This window comes from Podarcis liolepis (assembly GCF_965112155.1).
Source record: "Podarcis liolepis genome assembly, chromosome: 9".
NCBI classification, from domain to species: domain Eukaryota; kingdom Metazoa; phylum Chordata; class Lepidosauria; order Squamata; family Lacertidae; genus Podarcis; species Podarcis liolepis.
Genome location: NC_139564.1, coordinates 41,417,263 through 41,429,688, shown reverse-complemented (window position 1 = coordinate 41,429,688; position 12,426 = coordinate 41,417,263). Strand labels below are relative to the sequence as shown.

At 44.4% G+C, this 12,426-nt stretch overlaps 1 protein-coding gene across 6 annotated transcripts in view; it reads right to left on the bottom strand.

Moving 5' to 3' along the window:
- GRIA2 (glutamate ionotropic receptor AMPA type subunit 2) overlaps nt 1-11,419 on the bottom strand; it is a 71,870-nt gene extending 60,451 nt beyond the window's left edge. For 3 of the 6 annotated variants that reach the window (XR_014529898.1, XM_083519943.1, XM_083519947.1), the window contains exons 1-2: nt 10,519-11,350; nt 9,697-9,837 (exon numbers count right to left, since the gene is read on the bottom strand). Coding sequence is in view for 5 of the 6 variants with exons in the window: in XM_083519943.1 (XP_083376069.1) it covers nt 9,697-9,837; nt 10,519-10,612 (235 nt within the window). In the remaining variant the exon portion in view is untranslated. Of the gene's footprint in view, nt 1-9,696; nt 9,838-10,518 lie in introns of all 6 variants that reach the window. The other 3 variants (XM_083519946.1, XM_083519945.1, XM_083519944.1) reach the window with 1 other exon arrangement.
- Between the last annotated feature and the right edge of the window lie 1,007 nt (nt 11,420-12,426).

The following is a 12,426-nucleotide window of genomic DNA, read 5'->3' as shown; positions in this document are numbered from 1 at the left end:
GGATTCCTGCTGGAATGTACCCAATGGCTCTGGAATGAATGAATCAGTGTTCCCTTAGTCAGAATGTCACAGTGCAAAGATCCCTTCAGAGCTGTAAGCTTTGATTTAAAATTGTAATGCTCAACCTTTTCTCACACTAACACATTCTGACTTGTAGGATCTCACATATATCACTTCCACACTGAAACTACCATAGGAAAAATAACCATTTACTTTTATAACACTGTTATTGCACAATGTAGGGAAATCCTCCACAGGGACAGGAATGATATGCACACACTGGAAAAAATATCTATCCCCATGCAATAACTGGTATGCCATTTGGGATTTTATAGAATATCAGGAAAATGCAATGCACATTCAATGGACATTCTGTTCCTGGTAGAATATAAGAAATTGTGGACAATAGCCTACTTGTGATAGAATAGATTTTCGAATTTAAGTCACTTATGTCCATGGATTTCAGTGGGTGTGCTATGAAACGTTGGATATCACCCTATGCTTCAGAATTAATTATAATAAGGGCTGTAACTCAGCTAAAGAAATGTTAACAGCACAATCCTTATCAGGTCTACTCAGAAGTGACCCCCATTGAATAAAATGGGACTCACCCCCTTATAAATGGGATTAGTATTGCAGCCATGGGCTGCATTCACACAGCAAATTATTGCACTTTCGTATTAATTTCTGCATCATATTTGAGCCTTCACAGAATGTAAAAGCCACTTCCAGAAATACAGTGGAATACAGTGCAAGTATTGTGCTCATTTCTATTTAATACAAGTTTAAGGCTGATTATTTGCAAGCGGGTTTTTTTCTGGAAGCAAATAACAAAGAAATGCATGCTAAACTTCTGCTGTATTCCCATACAGTTCCACAAGTGGCTTTTATGTCCTGTGAAAGCTCAAATTATAATGTGGAAATTATAACAGTCAGGGAAACATCGGGGGAAATAAAATAACCTGCCATGCGAATGCAGCCATAGTTTGTTAGTCATGATTAAGTCGATTAATTCATCAATCAAATCTGCATTACTTTGCCTAGAGAGAAAAAATCTAAAGAGGGGGAGACATATTTTCTTTCTCGTTTATATGATTGCAGGGGGCCAGAAGTGACACACTGCAAGATGGCAGGTGGGCGTGAGATAGAGTGATAGCAGCAGCAAAAATGCGCAGAGAGGAAGACAGGGAGGAAAGAGTGGCTGGCAAGCACACAGCAGCAAATGAGAGATAAGGAGCAGAGAGGGAGAGTAACCTTTGTCCCAGCAAAGACACGGAGCCGAATACTAATTGAAAGTGGGAGAAAAGGAAAACTGTGGAGAGAGAGGAGCAGAGTGAGACAGCTGTGAGGGGAACAGCTGTGAAAGAGTTACAAAAGTGATAGCCTGAAGTTGCAAGCTTAGTAGTGAGGCCAAACGTAGTCGTGAACCACTACAGGTCTATGCCACACAAGGAATCATAGAAATGTAGCATTGTAGAGTTGAAAGGGACCACAGGGGTCATCTAGTCCAATCCCCTGCGATGCAGGAATCTTTTGGCCCAATGTGGAATGCACAGGAGGTGGTTTGCGTGCTCACATTTGAGAAGCAAGGATGAAAAGCCTCATTTTATTGAAGTGAACAATCCCGTTCAAGAAAACTGTGTAGCTATTGGCTTATGCCATGCATCAGTGTGCAAATTCTCCCATCAATCCTTGCCCATTTCATCAGTGGTAAGCTAAACCCTGACTTTTTAATAATGAAAAGTTTCTGCTCACATGTATATCTTTTTAAAGTATAGTTTAATGCTTTGGGCAACTCTTAATTGTTTAGGCAGGGACGCGGGTGGCACTGTGGGTTAAACCACAGAGCCTAGGGCTTGCCGATCAGAAGGTCGGCGGTTCAAATCCCCGCAACTGAGTGAGTTCCCATTGCTTGGTCCCTGCTCCTGCCAACCTAACAGTTCGAAAGCACATCAAATAAATAGGTACCCCTCTGGTGGAAAGGTAAATGGCGTTTCCGTGTGTTGCTCTGGTTCGCCAGAAGTGGCTTACTCATGCTGGCCATATGACCCGGAAGCTGTCTGAGGACAAATGCTGGCCTATAGAGCGAGATGAGTGCTGCAACCCCCGAGTCATCCACGACTGGATTTAACAGTCAGGGGTCCCTTTACCTTTACCTAATTGTTTAGGCAGTCATAAAAGACCAACTCAATATAGTCAGTACTGCATAAATACCTCAATCACTTTGCATCAGGGGTGCCAACTTGAATAAAATATTATGGGAGCCCAGGTAAGCCCTGCCCTGCATAATTGATCATATGACGCAGTGCACATACACCACTTCAGTGGGAATGGCCATCAACTTTGTGGCGGCCTGGCTCCCTCAAATATTTTATTGTGGGGGCCAAAGCCCCCATGGCCCCTAGGAGTTTGCTCCTATGCTTTGCATGTTAACTACCAAACATAGTTAGGTAGCTGAGCTAACCAGAAATGGTATGTGCACATTTCATGAACCAGTTCTCCCCACTGCAAAACTTAGCTCTTCTGCGTGATTTCCCCCCATCGCTTTGTGAACAGATGCAAAATGTTCATAAAGGGCAGATATCAGGGCAAAGAGAACATGGAGAGCACAAGGTCTATGGCTTATTATTTACTGACCCCTACATACGTTGATTCTGATTATTGTTCTTACATTTTTCATGTCGTTTTAGGCCGATTCCTTAATCCCACTTTAAAGCACATTGCAAATACATAATCTCTCGACACATGCCTGAGCGTGTGTATTCCACGCATACCATGTACAGTAAGCAAACATTTTTGCCTACAGGTTTGTACTGTCACGTCCTAGCTCTCACTTGCTGATAGAGAAAAGACTGAGTAACTAAATTAGAGCTACCTTCCTATCACTAGGAGCACTCTGCCATCTGCTGGACGCCTCATTTGCCTGCAGTCTTGTGAATGTGCTCTTCCGATTGAAGCAGGTCCGAAGTCCATCTGAGCTAGATGGGTATTGTAGTCTGTATTGTTGTATGTATAGAACTGATGTCTCTAAAGTACACAGGTCCCTTGTAAAAAGGTAGCACTGTCTTAATATGAAGCCTTTGTCAAGTACATTATTTCTGTCCCTAAATAGGGTAATAACATTACCACTTTCATCTTAGATAATTTTAGAAAGTACGTTTCCAAGCACAATTCAAAGTGTTGGTGCTGACCTTTAAAGCCCTAAACGGCCTCGGCCTAGTATACCTGAAGGAGCATCTCCACCCCCTTTGTTCAGCCCTGAGGTCCAGTGCTGAGGCCCTTCTGACCGTAAAAAGTGAGGTTGCCTTCTCAGTAGTGGCGCCCAGGAAATAAACAACTATCTGACTTTTAGAAGACATCTGAAGGCAGCCCTGTTTAGGGAGGTTTTTAATGTCTGATGTTTTATTATATTTCTAATATTTTGTTGGAAGCCGCCCATAGTGGCTGAGGAAACCCAGCCAGATGGGCGGGGTATAAATAATAAATTACTATTATTATATTATTATTATCTTTGGGGGGCAAGTTTTAGTAATGGCACTTGTAATCATGGATGTTTCCATAGGACAGGGAGATAATTGGGAAGACATAAACATTAAATATGAACTCAAGCCAGCTTGTAGGTGTCACATACAGTGAAATGCCTAAGAATCACTGCATGTCGGTTACCAAACATTGTCAGGTACTAACTCTAAGCAGCCTCTCTAAGGCTTTCCAGCCACCCAAGTCCCATAATATCTTCATGGTGCCAAATCTACTTTCCTCAGAGTCTATCTTTTCATGAGATCTTTGACTTCTCCTTTTTAAACTTAGTTCTTAATCATAACCAAAATTCGGAAGCATTTTAAGTAGTTTTAACTACTTTTATATATTCTGTTTTGTTGACGGGCAACACACACACAGAATTTCCTGTAGGCTCTTTTATAAAAGCTAGCTGAGGCAACCACCTGCTAATAAAGCTCTGTCTTCAAACATGAGGAAAAGATTTCAAAGGATGAGAAAATGACCCGGAAAAGGCCCAAGATGCTATTGCAAGCCTTGTAGTCCAACCCTAAATGTGCTTATTGAAAAGTAAGTCCCACTTAGTTCAGTGGAACCTGCTTCCTAGTAAGCATGCTTAGAAGTGCAGTCTTAACTGAAGTCTGGCTTTGAAGAAATATCATTAGCACAACCTATTCATTCAAAGCTATCTTAGAATCCTTTTCACCAGAGACTCAAGGGTGGTTTCCATGTACATGTTTATGAGGACTGGGCCATCTAGTAATGACTTGCATGCGTACATGCCACCAGGTGTCATCGCAGATGCCTTGCTTTTCACTAGCATCAGTTCATATGATTAGAAGGGTGCATAATCAAGTCTAGAGTCATCAAGCGGCATACATTTGCGAACTAGACCTAAGAGAATGCCTTTTTAGGAGGGAGTCAGTTTTAGAAAAGCTTTGACTGCAATCTTAGACTGGTTCCTATTTACATATTTGTTTGTTTGTTACTGATAGTACTAACCAAGAAATAATCTGAAACCATTTTAAGTAAGGGCACTTAATTATCTACTATAGGCATGAGGAACACTTGACCCTCCAGATATTGCTGAACTGCAACTCCCATCATCCCTTGCCATTGGCCACACTTCCAGGGGCTGATGGGAATTGTAATTCAGTAACATTTGGAGAGTTCCCTGCACCTGATCTGCTGCAGCACATGGTTGGAATTCTATCCTCTGATCTGCTTTTACTCCAGTCAAAAAGTAACACTAGTCCTAAAGCGTCTGTTAGTCGTTGTTACCTGGAGGCCCCTCCTAGTCCTAGGGTGCTACTGTAAAAGCTCTGGTTAAGATATTGAGACAAATATCTGAGCCAATGATTTCACCTGTTTCTGGGAACCATACACCAGCATTTTATTGCTGATAGCATCTCTTTAACTATGTAATTCTACTTGAATTCTAGTTGAATTCAACGGGACTTGCTCCAAATCCCAAGTTAGCCAACTGGCTTTTAGAAAGACTGAAGGAAATCACTAACTCATGGACAAATACTTGATTACTCATTCCAACAAAATTTATAATGTGTGTGTTTGTAGCAGGGATAGCTAGTATCTGAGGGTTAACATGACAGGAAATAAAAGTTCCATAAATGGTGAACGGGTCTTCAGTCAGGTGTCACCACTAGACATACTAAATATGATATTAACATCAGGTTATTAATATTAAAATGTAATAAATTTCAACCCAAGTTTTCCTACTCTAAATATGACATGGCACTGGCAATTATATTATATTATATTATTGTATTGTATTGTATTGTATTATTTGATTTAGAATATTCAGATTAGTTATCAGTCAATTGCCACCAAAATGTTCCAGGAGCAGGTGAGGAAACCACTTGTAGGCCAAGGAGCAAATCAGGAACCTGCTGCTCTAGAACCAACCCAGGCTAGTGTACTTAGTTTGCAGATTGCAGGCCAAGCAGCATTAGGTTGGTGAACATATAAATACAAAAACAGTATTCTGAAAATGCAGAATCTAAACCAAGAATGCCAAGATGAAATATAACAGAGGAAGCTTTCCCATTAATAAATGATCTCACAATCTAATTAACAGTGCTGAGGGATTTTTTGAAATTCAATTTCTTGAAAAATATAGTGTACCGCATTGCAAGTCAGTGTACCTCTTTCCTTTTGTGTGTGAGGGTGGTTCCTCCATTGAAGTAAAGAAGGAATGTCTTGAAGGCTCTGTATTTGCATCATGACTGCTGCACCACATCTCAGATTCCGACACTGACTTCCAATCCCTTCCCAATGCCATCACAAATGCCTAACCTTTAAAGGGCTCCATAACCTTTTCCCAAACTGTCTCCCCATCCATCTTTCCCAATATATCTCTGCCTATGACCTCAAACATTACCACTGTTGGCCACTTATTCCCTTGCTGTCTCGTATCCCAGAATACCTAAATGGCTGCCAAACCTTTTTACTTCCTTCCTCGAAACCATCTTTCGTTTGAGGTTCTTTCCTAAACTGAACATCCAGTGGCAACTGCAATGAAGTCTTAAGTATTTGTAACTCCATTGACCACACTGATTTAATTATCAGTCTAACATTTCCCCACCTCCCTTTCCTCTTTGCCCTCTCTTTTCCTCGTTGTCAAACTTCAGATTGGGAGCCTATTGGGGAAGGGACCTGGCTAAAGCATCATGTACATTGATGGTGCTGCAAAAAAATAAATAAATAACAGATTACTGGATTAGGCCAATGGTTCGTTTTATAAAACATGCTTGACTATATTTACAAGTGCCTTTTCTCTAAACTGTCCACCAAATTCAGATTTTAAAACAAAGGTGGGGCTTCCAGGTGTTGTTGCTGGCAGCTGGGATAGCTCAGCTGGTAGAGCATGAGACTCTTAATCTCAAGGTCATGAGTTTGAGCCCCACGTTGGGCAAAAGATTCCTGCATTGCAGGAGGTTGGACTAGATAACCCTCATGGTACTTCCAACACTACAGTTCTATGATTCTACCCATGATCATTGTTGATGCTGGGTGGACCTGATGGGAGCTGGAGACCAACAACTTCTGGAGAATCACTGGCTCCCCACCCCTTTAAAAACACACACCATCATATGAAGTGACAGCTGTGCTTCCTCCCCATAACATATCCTTTCTCTGTTTTCGTAAATATTTCTTTTTTAAAAAAAGTGGTTTGCACTAGTTTTCTGTTTCCTAATATTGCAGACCAATGTCCCCTTATTATCTGAGTGACATGGATTATTCAGATCTCAATAGCAGCACTCTATTTCTAGGAAAAAAGACAGGAGTGGTAATTCCTTCCTAGAAATCCCTTCGTCTGCCTTGAAAGGCCTCATCCTTAACAAGAGAAGTATGGGGAGTGAGGAAAATGCACTCTACATGCATTCCAAAGTCTTCTCTCCTTTGAATCATGTCCACATACTCAAGCGTTATGCTTCAGAACACAGGTTCTGAAACCAGCCTTGGATGCTACAGTTAACAGCAGTTAGCAGAATCAATAGGATTCTCCCCAGATCAATTCGACATTTTAAACAGCCTTCCATGTAACCGTTGTTGTTCAGGCAAAATGAAGCAAAATGTCAGTTGCCAAACCTGTTCCCTGTTCCATCTGTGCAGCTGTCCTCTTGAAGTCTCTCTCTACACGATCAACCAAGAGCCCTTAAAAACTACCCATTTGACTCTTCTATAAGCTTTCCAAGGCAGCAGCCTGCTTCATCAGGTGAAAGTTAATGAATAGGGTAAAAAGGGATGTTGCTTGCAAAAGCTTATGCCACAACAGAATAGTTCATTTCTACAATGCCACAGGAGCAATGGTTGCCCCTGCTATAACACAGATCTCCTTTAGGAATGTTCATTTTCATTGCAGGAAGCTGCATTTGGCAATCAACTCCCTAAGCTTTTGAATGTGTGGGGTGTGCTTTGGGGTCATGTGGCCACATCCCTGTTCTTGTTCTCCCCCTTCTTCAAGTTCTTGGCTTTAAAACCCTTGGCATCGCCCTCTTAGAAAATGCCTGTATCAACTGGGGACAGAACGGAACACATTCTTTTAAAGACAGTATGGCAAATTGCAATTCTAATCATCTTAGCTGGCAGCGATTTTTCTGCTCAGGCTATCACTTAATTCAGTCTCCTCCTCCCCTGCTCAGCTTTCAATTTTTAAGATATTGTACCTTTATTCTTACAGTCGTGTGTTGCGAGGTATCTGTTTGTTCTTAATTCAATACGAGCGCAAACTGACAGAATTACATTTCTCTTGCAGTTACATTGCATTGCATGGGAGCAACGATTCAGACCTTAATGTTAACTAAGCCCCATTCAGTTACTGTTTTTACCTCCAGTATAGCAAAGGGGTAGCATCATAGAAGACTCTACTGAACTGAACAAAAATCTAATCAAGGAACCCTCCCATTACCTGGATGATTTAAACAAAAAATGAAATAATTTCATAGCTGTCATTTTGGTAGTGCCAGGGACAACTGTTCTTTGTTCCATCAAATATATCCCCTAAGGAGATGTACATTCCAGCTGAGGAACTTCATGAAAAACAGAGCATTTTCAGATTTGATTTTATCGTGGTATTATTTTTGCTACTTGACCCTTGCAATAGCTACATTGTGCCTATTACTGAAGCCTTCTAGAAAACCCTCTGAGCCTTACAAAAGAGAAATATCAAGATGATGCCAAGTGAGAGACGGAAGGATGGTCACATGTGCATACTGTATATACTAAAAATTCATCTGAATCTATGTCATAGGAGGCTGCTGTTCCAGAAAAGCAATGTTCCCTGTAGCAGGCTTATCACACAGGCAAGAGCCATTTCTACCCCCAAATACAGGACTCATTCTGTGCTCACTTTTCAGTTGCTTTCCTCCCCCCAAATCAAGGAAATGTTCCTGAGAGTGCTGTGATTTATTGAGAAAGGGATGGGGCAGAGTAATTCTAATATGGAGAATTGCAAAAAGGAAAATGGCTGATCGGTAGCTCTTGCAGCTATTGCTGTTCAGAATCAACAATCCACTTGCAGCTTTTTTGCTGCTTCCCCAATCATCCTCTTGCTATGCACCCTTTCCTAAACCAAGAGAGGCCTTGGGGGTTGAAACATCCCTCAAGAATCTATCTCTTTTTTTTTAAGCATAAGGCATATGCCAGAATGTGGACTTCTGAATTACTGAGGCAGCCTTTACAAGGCAGTGAACAGGCTTGGGATATATGGTCCCGTGCCATGTGCAACCATGCACAAGGATGCTATCTTGCCACCCCTCCCAATTTGCCCACTCCTTCTCCTCCTGCATATGTGTAGCAACTCTGCCCAGTGAGATAACAGGCTGCTTCTGGACACTGCTTTTAGAAGAGTAGGCAGGGGAACCTGGTGACAAATGTCTTTCCCCCTATTATGGAAAGATGGTGTGCTGAATATTCATCTTCCCAGTATACTCTGCTGTGGGAAGGTGAAAATATACACTATGTCTAGCAGTGGACAGGATTAAACAGCCGGTGCCCCTGAACCTGCAGGAAAAGGCAGGAAGAAAGCCCCAAATGCCGCTGTCCTGCAAGCTCTTGTCCCCACATTCTCTCCCTGCATCTCTAAAGCATTTCTTCAGGGAAGAAAGACCCGCCTTCACAAAGCAAATACCCATGCAGAAAGGGTTGACATGATATTCCGTCACAATGCATGCAGAGGTAAATAAGAGCACACCCCACATAGGCAGGGCCCATGGGGGCTTCCATTATGGAGCAGGGTGGGGTCCTGCCTACACCACAATCAGTCATGACTGCAGCCAACCTTATGTAATACATTGAAAGCACAAGAGAGAGATCCTTGGAAGTCTCTAGCCAAAATGCAAAGCAGATGGTACGATCTGGTCCGAAGGGGGTCAAGTGGCAGGACAGGAGTAGAGCAGGACTACCCTGAGCAGGCAATGGTGCACCATGTTCCAGAGGGAAATTTAGCTGGATGGATGGGTGCATTCTCCATAGTTTAATCGCCTCACGCCCTGCCCCACGAGCCCTCCCAGGCTCTCTGGGGCGGCTGAATGCCAAAGTCATGATTCCCACCCCACTCACACACACACTTGCTTAATGCACAAGAGCACCTGCTGCCCTAACTCCACCAACACAGGAGCAAAGGGTTTCTGGGGAGGGGAGGGGAGGATTTGAATGAACTGAACATTCATGACTCACAAGCGTTGGTGACAGCGAAGCTGTTGGCCACCTCCAGATTGTCGATGTGGGGCGACAGTCGGAACTCTGAAGTGGAAAATTGAACCATCCCTACCCGAAATGCACTGTATTCCTGATCAGCTCCCCTGGGGAAGAGCCCCCCTGTAGGATGACAAACACACATAAAGACAGAACAAGAGAGACACACAGAGAGGACATCAGTGCTGCAGGCTTGGCAGTAGCGCTGCCAGACTCACAAAGAGAAAGAGACCTTCGTTTATTTGCCATGGGACTTGCCTCAGATTGCCAGTTTCACTGACCTTAGGGATGATCTATATCCTAAAATCTCAGCCATCTCTCTCCCCTTCAGGGTCCGGATACCCAAACTGAGCTGGCAGGGGAAGGGGGGCAATATCTGGAAAGCACATGGTGTGCTGCCTTCCTCACATGAAGGGTGCAATCCAGATCCATTCAGAGCAATGAAAGGTAGGAGGTTTTGGCTTCCCCATCCTGATTTCAGTGGGATGTGGATTGCACCTTCCCAAATGTCACCAGTGAAGTGTTTAGTTTTAAGCCATGAACTGGCTTGGGGAAAGGAGTTGCTTCTAGTGGGATGGGATTCGAGAAGATGGGTAACCTTTGGATTTAAGAAGGGGGGGGGCACAGGAGTTGATCTAAAATGAAGGCACTTTCCCTTTTTTTGGCAAGCATCCACTCCAGCAAGAAAAGGCTGGATTTAAGGGTGCATGCCATGAATACGGCAATTGGACCTGAGTGGTGACCGTGTGCCAGAATCTCATCTAACTATATATATATGGGATCCTCTCTGACGGGGCCACTCACCTATTTGTATGCCGTTGGAGTAGACCCCCCAGATGAGTCCCCAAACCAAAGGAGCCAGGAAGAGAGCAATCTGCCGGATCTTTTGCATTGCCATGAAAAGTAGAGCATCCACAAAGCCACAGAATATTCCTTTGCTGCAGCCGCCGCTGCCTTCTCCTCCCTTGCCCGTTTGTCGCTCAGCAAATTAGATCCTCTGCATCTTGGGCGAGCAGATGAAGGACCCGAGCTGGAAATGAGCCCTCAGCGGGAGAAGAAGAAGAGGAGGAGGAAGAGGAAGAGGAAGAGGAGGAAGGGGGTGGATAGAGAAGCAGCCTTGGCCCGCTGCTGCAGTGCTCCCGAGGCCAGCCCGGGGAAGGAAAGAGGCGCTTGGGATGCCGTTTTCAACGCTGCTCTTGCGCTGCCGTCGCCTCGGTACATCCAGCTCCTTCGCCGGCGAGCACACGCATTCGCCCAGCTCTGCCTCTCTCGCCCTCACACACACGCACTCACACACTCACACGCGCGCACACACCGCACACTCGCGCACAGCCAGGCAAAGCGAGCGAAGGGAAGAGGCGGCGTGCGCGTGCGCCGCCGGAGAGAGAGCCTCCTTATACCCCCCCCTCTCCGTACGCCCCCTCCCCGCGTAGGCCTGGACGCGCGCGCGAGCTCGGCGCGCCTTGGCCAAGGCACCGCTGCTGCTGCTGTTGGGGGCGGCTGGGCTCGCCAAGAGGCTGGTTCTTTTCAGCACCACGGACAGCGCCGCGGAAGACAGCCGGGGACAGCCAGGCTTCGGTCCAAAGCAGCCCCTTCCGCGCCCCCTACGGCTGCAGCGAAGAGCTCTCTCTCTCGCCCCACCCCCCCGTCTCTCTCGTTCTCTCTCGTTTCACCGGACAATCGCGGTTTCTGTCACCCCCGCCCTCCCCACCTATTGCGAGCGATCAGGCTTCCGATCCAGAGAAGCAGAATGGTGTGGGTTGTGCCAAAGCGTAACTTAGAAACGGCCTGCTTTCCAGAGCTGCTTGCTTTCCCCTCCCCCGCTTCCCCAAATCGGACGGTTCAAGGAGCATCTTGGTCGGAGGAGGAGCTGCTCGCTCGCTTTCTGCATGCTAATCGCTTTAAAAAAAAAATCAGACGCGTTGGCGGGCAGGAGAATGCCGTCTTAAAAAGAAGCGAAAGGAGATCAGCGCCCACCAGCTAGAGCTGGTCTGCCTGAATTTTTCACTCTTCCACTGAGGCCAAGTTCTTGCTCTGAAAGGTGGGGAAACCGAGTCAAAAAGTAGGAACGGGGTTCAGCTACATTCCCTTTCCCAGAAACAGCTGTCTGGAGTTCCATGAGCTTCAAAGGAAAGCCAGTGCAAATATTGATCTCTTCAGCACACATTCTTATACATTTGATTACATGTGTCCATTGCATACACGCCCACGTTTAGCTGTGACATTTTGTACATTCAGGAAAGGTGCCACAATGGTCATATGAATACAGACCCACAGGTGGATGCCACTATTTGTTCATCTTGCTGTGGGGCACCAGACTAGTAGTAGATTAATATACATTAGGTTTAACCTGCAGGCAATTGGAAAGAGGCCCCCATCTGTCTATAATGGAAGTATTTTTGTCTGTTTTATTATTTGGTTACTGTAGTTTAATATCATATAGTGTACTGGGAAATCGTAATAGTGATATATCACCTTTAAGTATAAATGAATAAATATTGTGAGCTTGTAGCTTCAGATTGAGGTGAGAGACATCCATAGCCAAACACATAACTTAAAATTAGTATCAGAACATAATTACTGAGCTTCTGCCTACTTGTGAAAAACTTTACTGAAGAGAAAGAAGGTGCAAAATTGGAAACTGGGTTCCAGAGTATATTACAACCCACTATCAGTCTCCTAAAGTGTTGTCATGTTGTTCAGGGCTGCAGT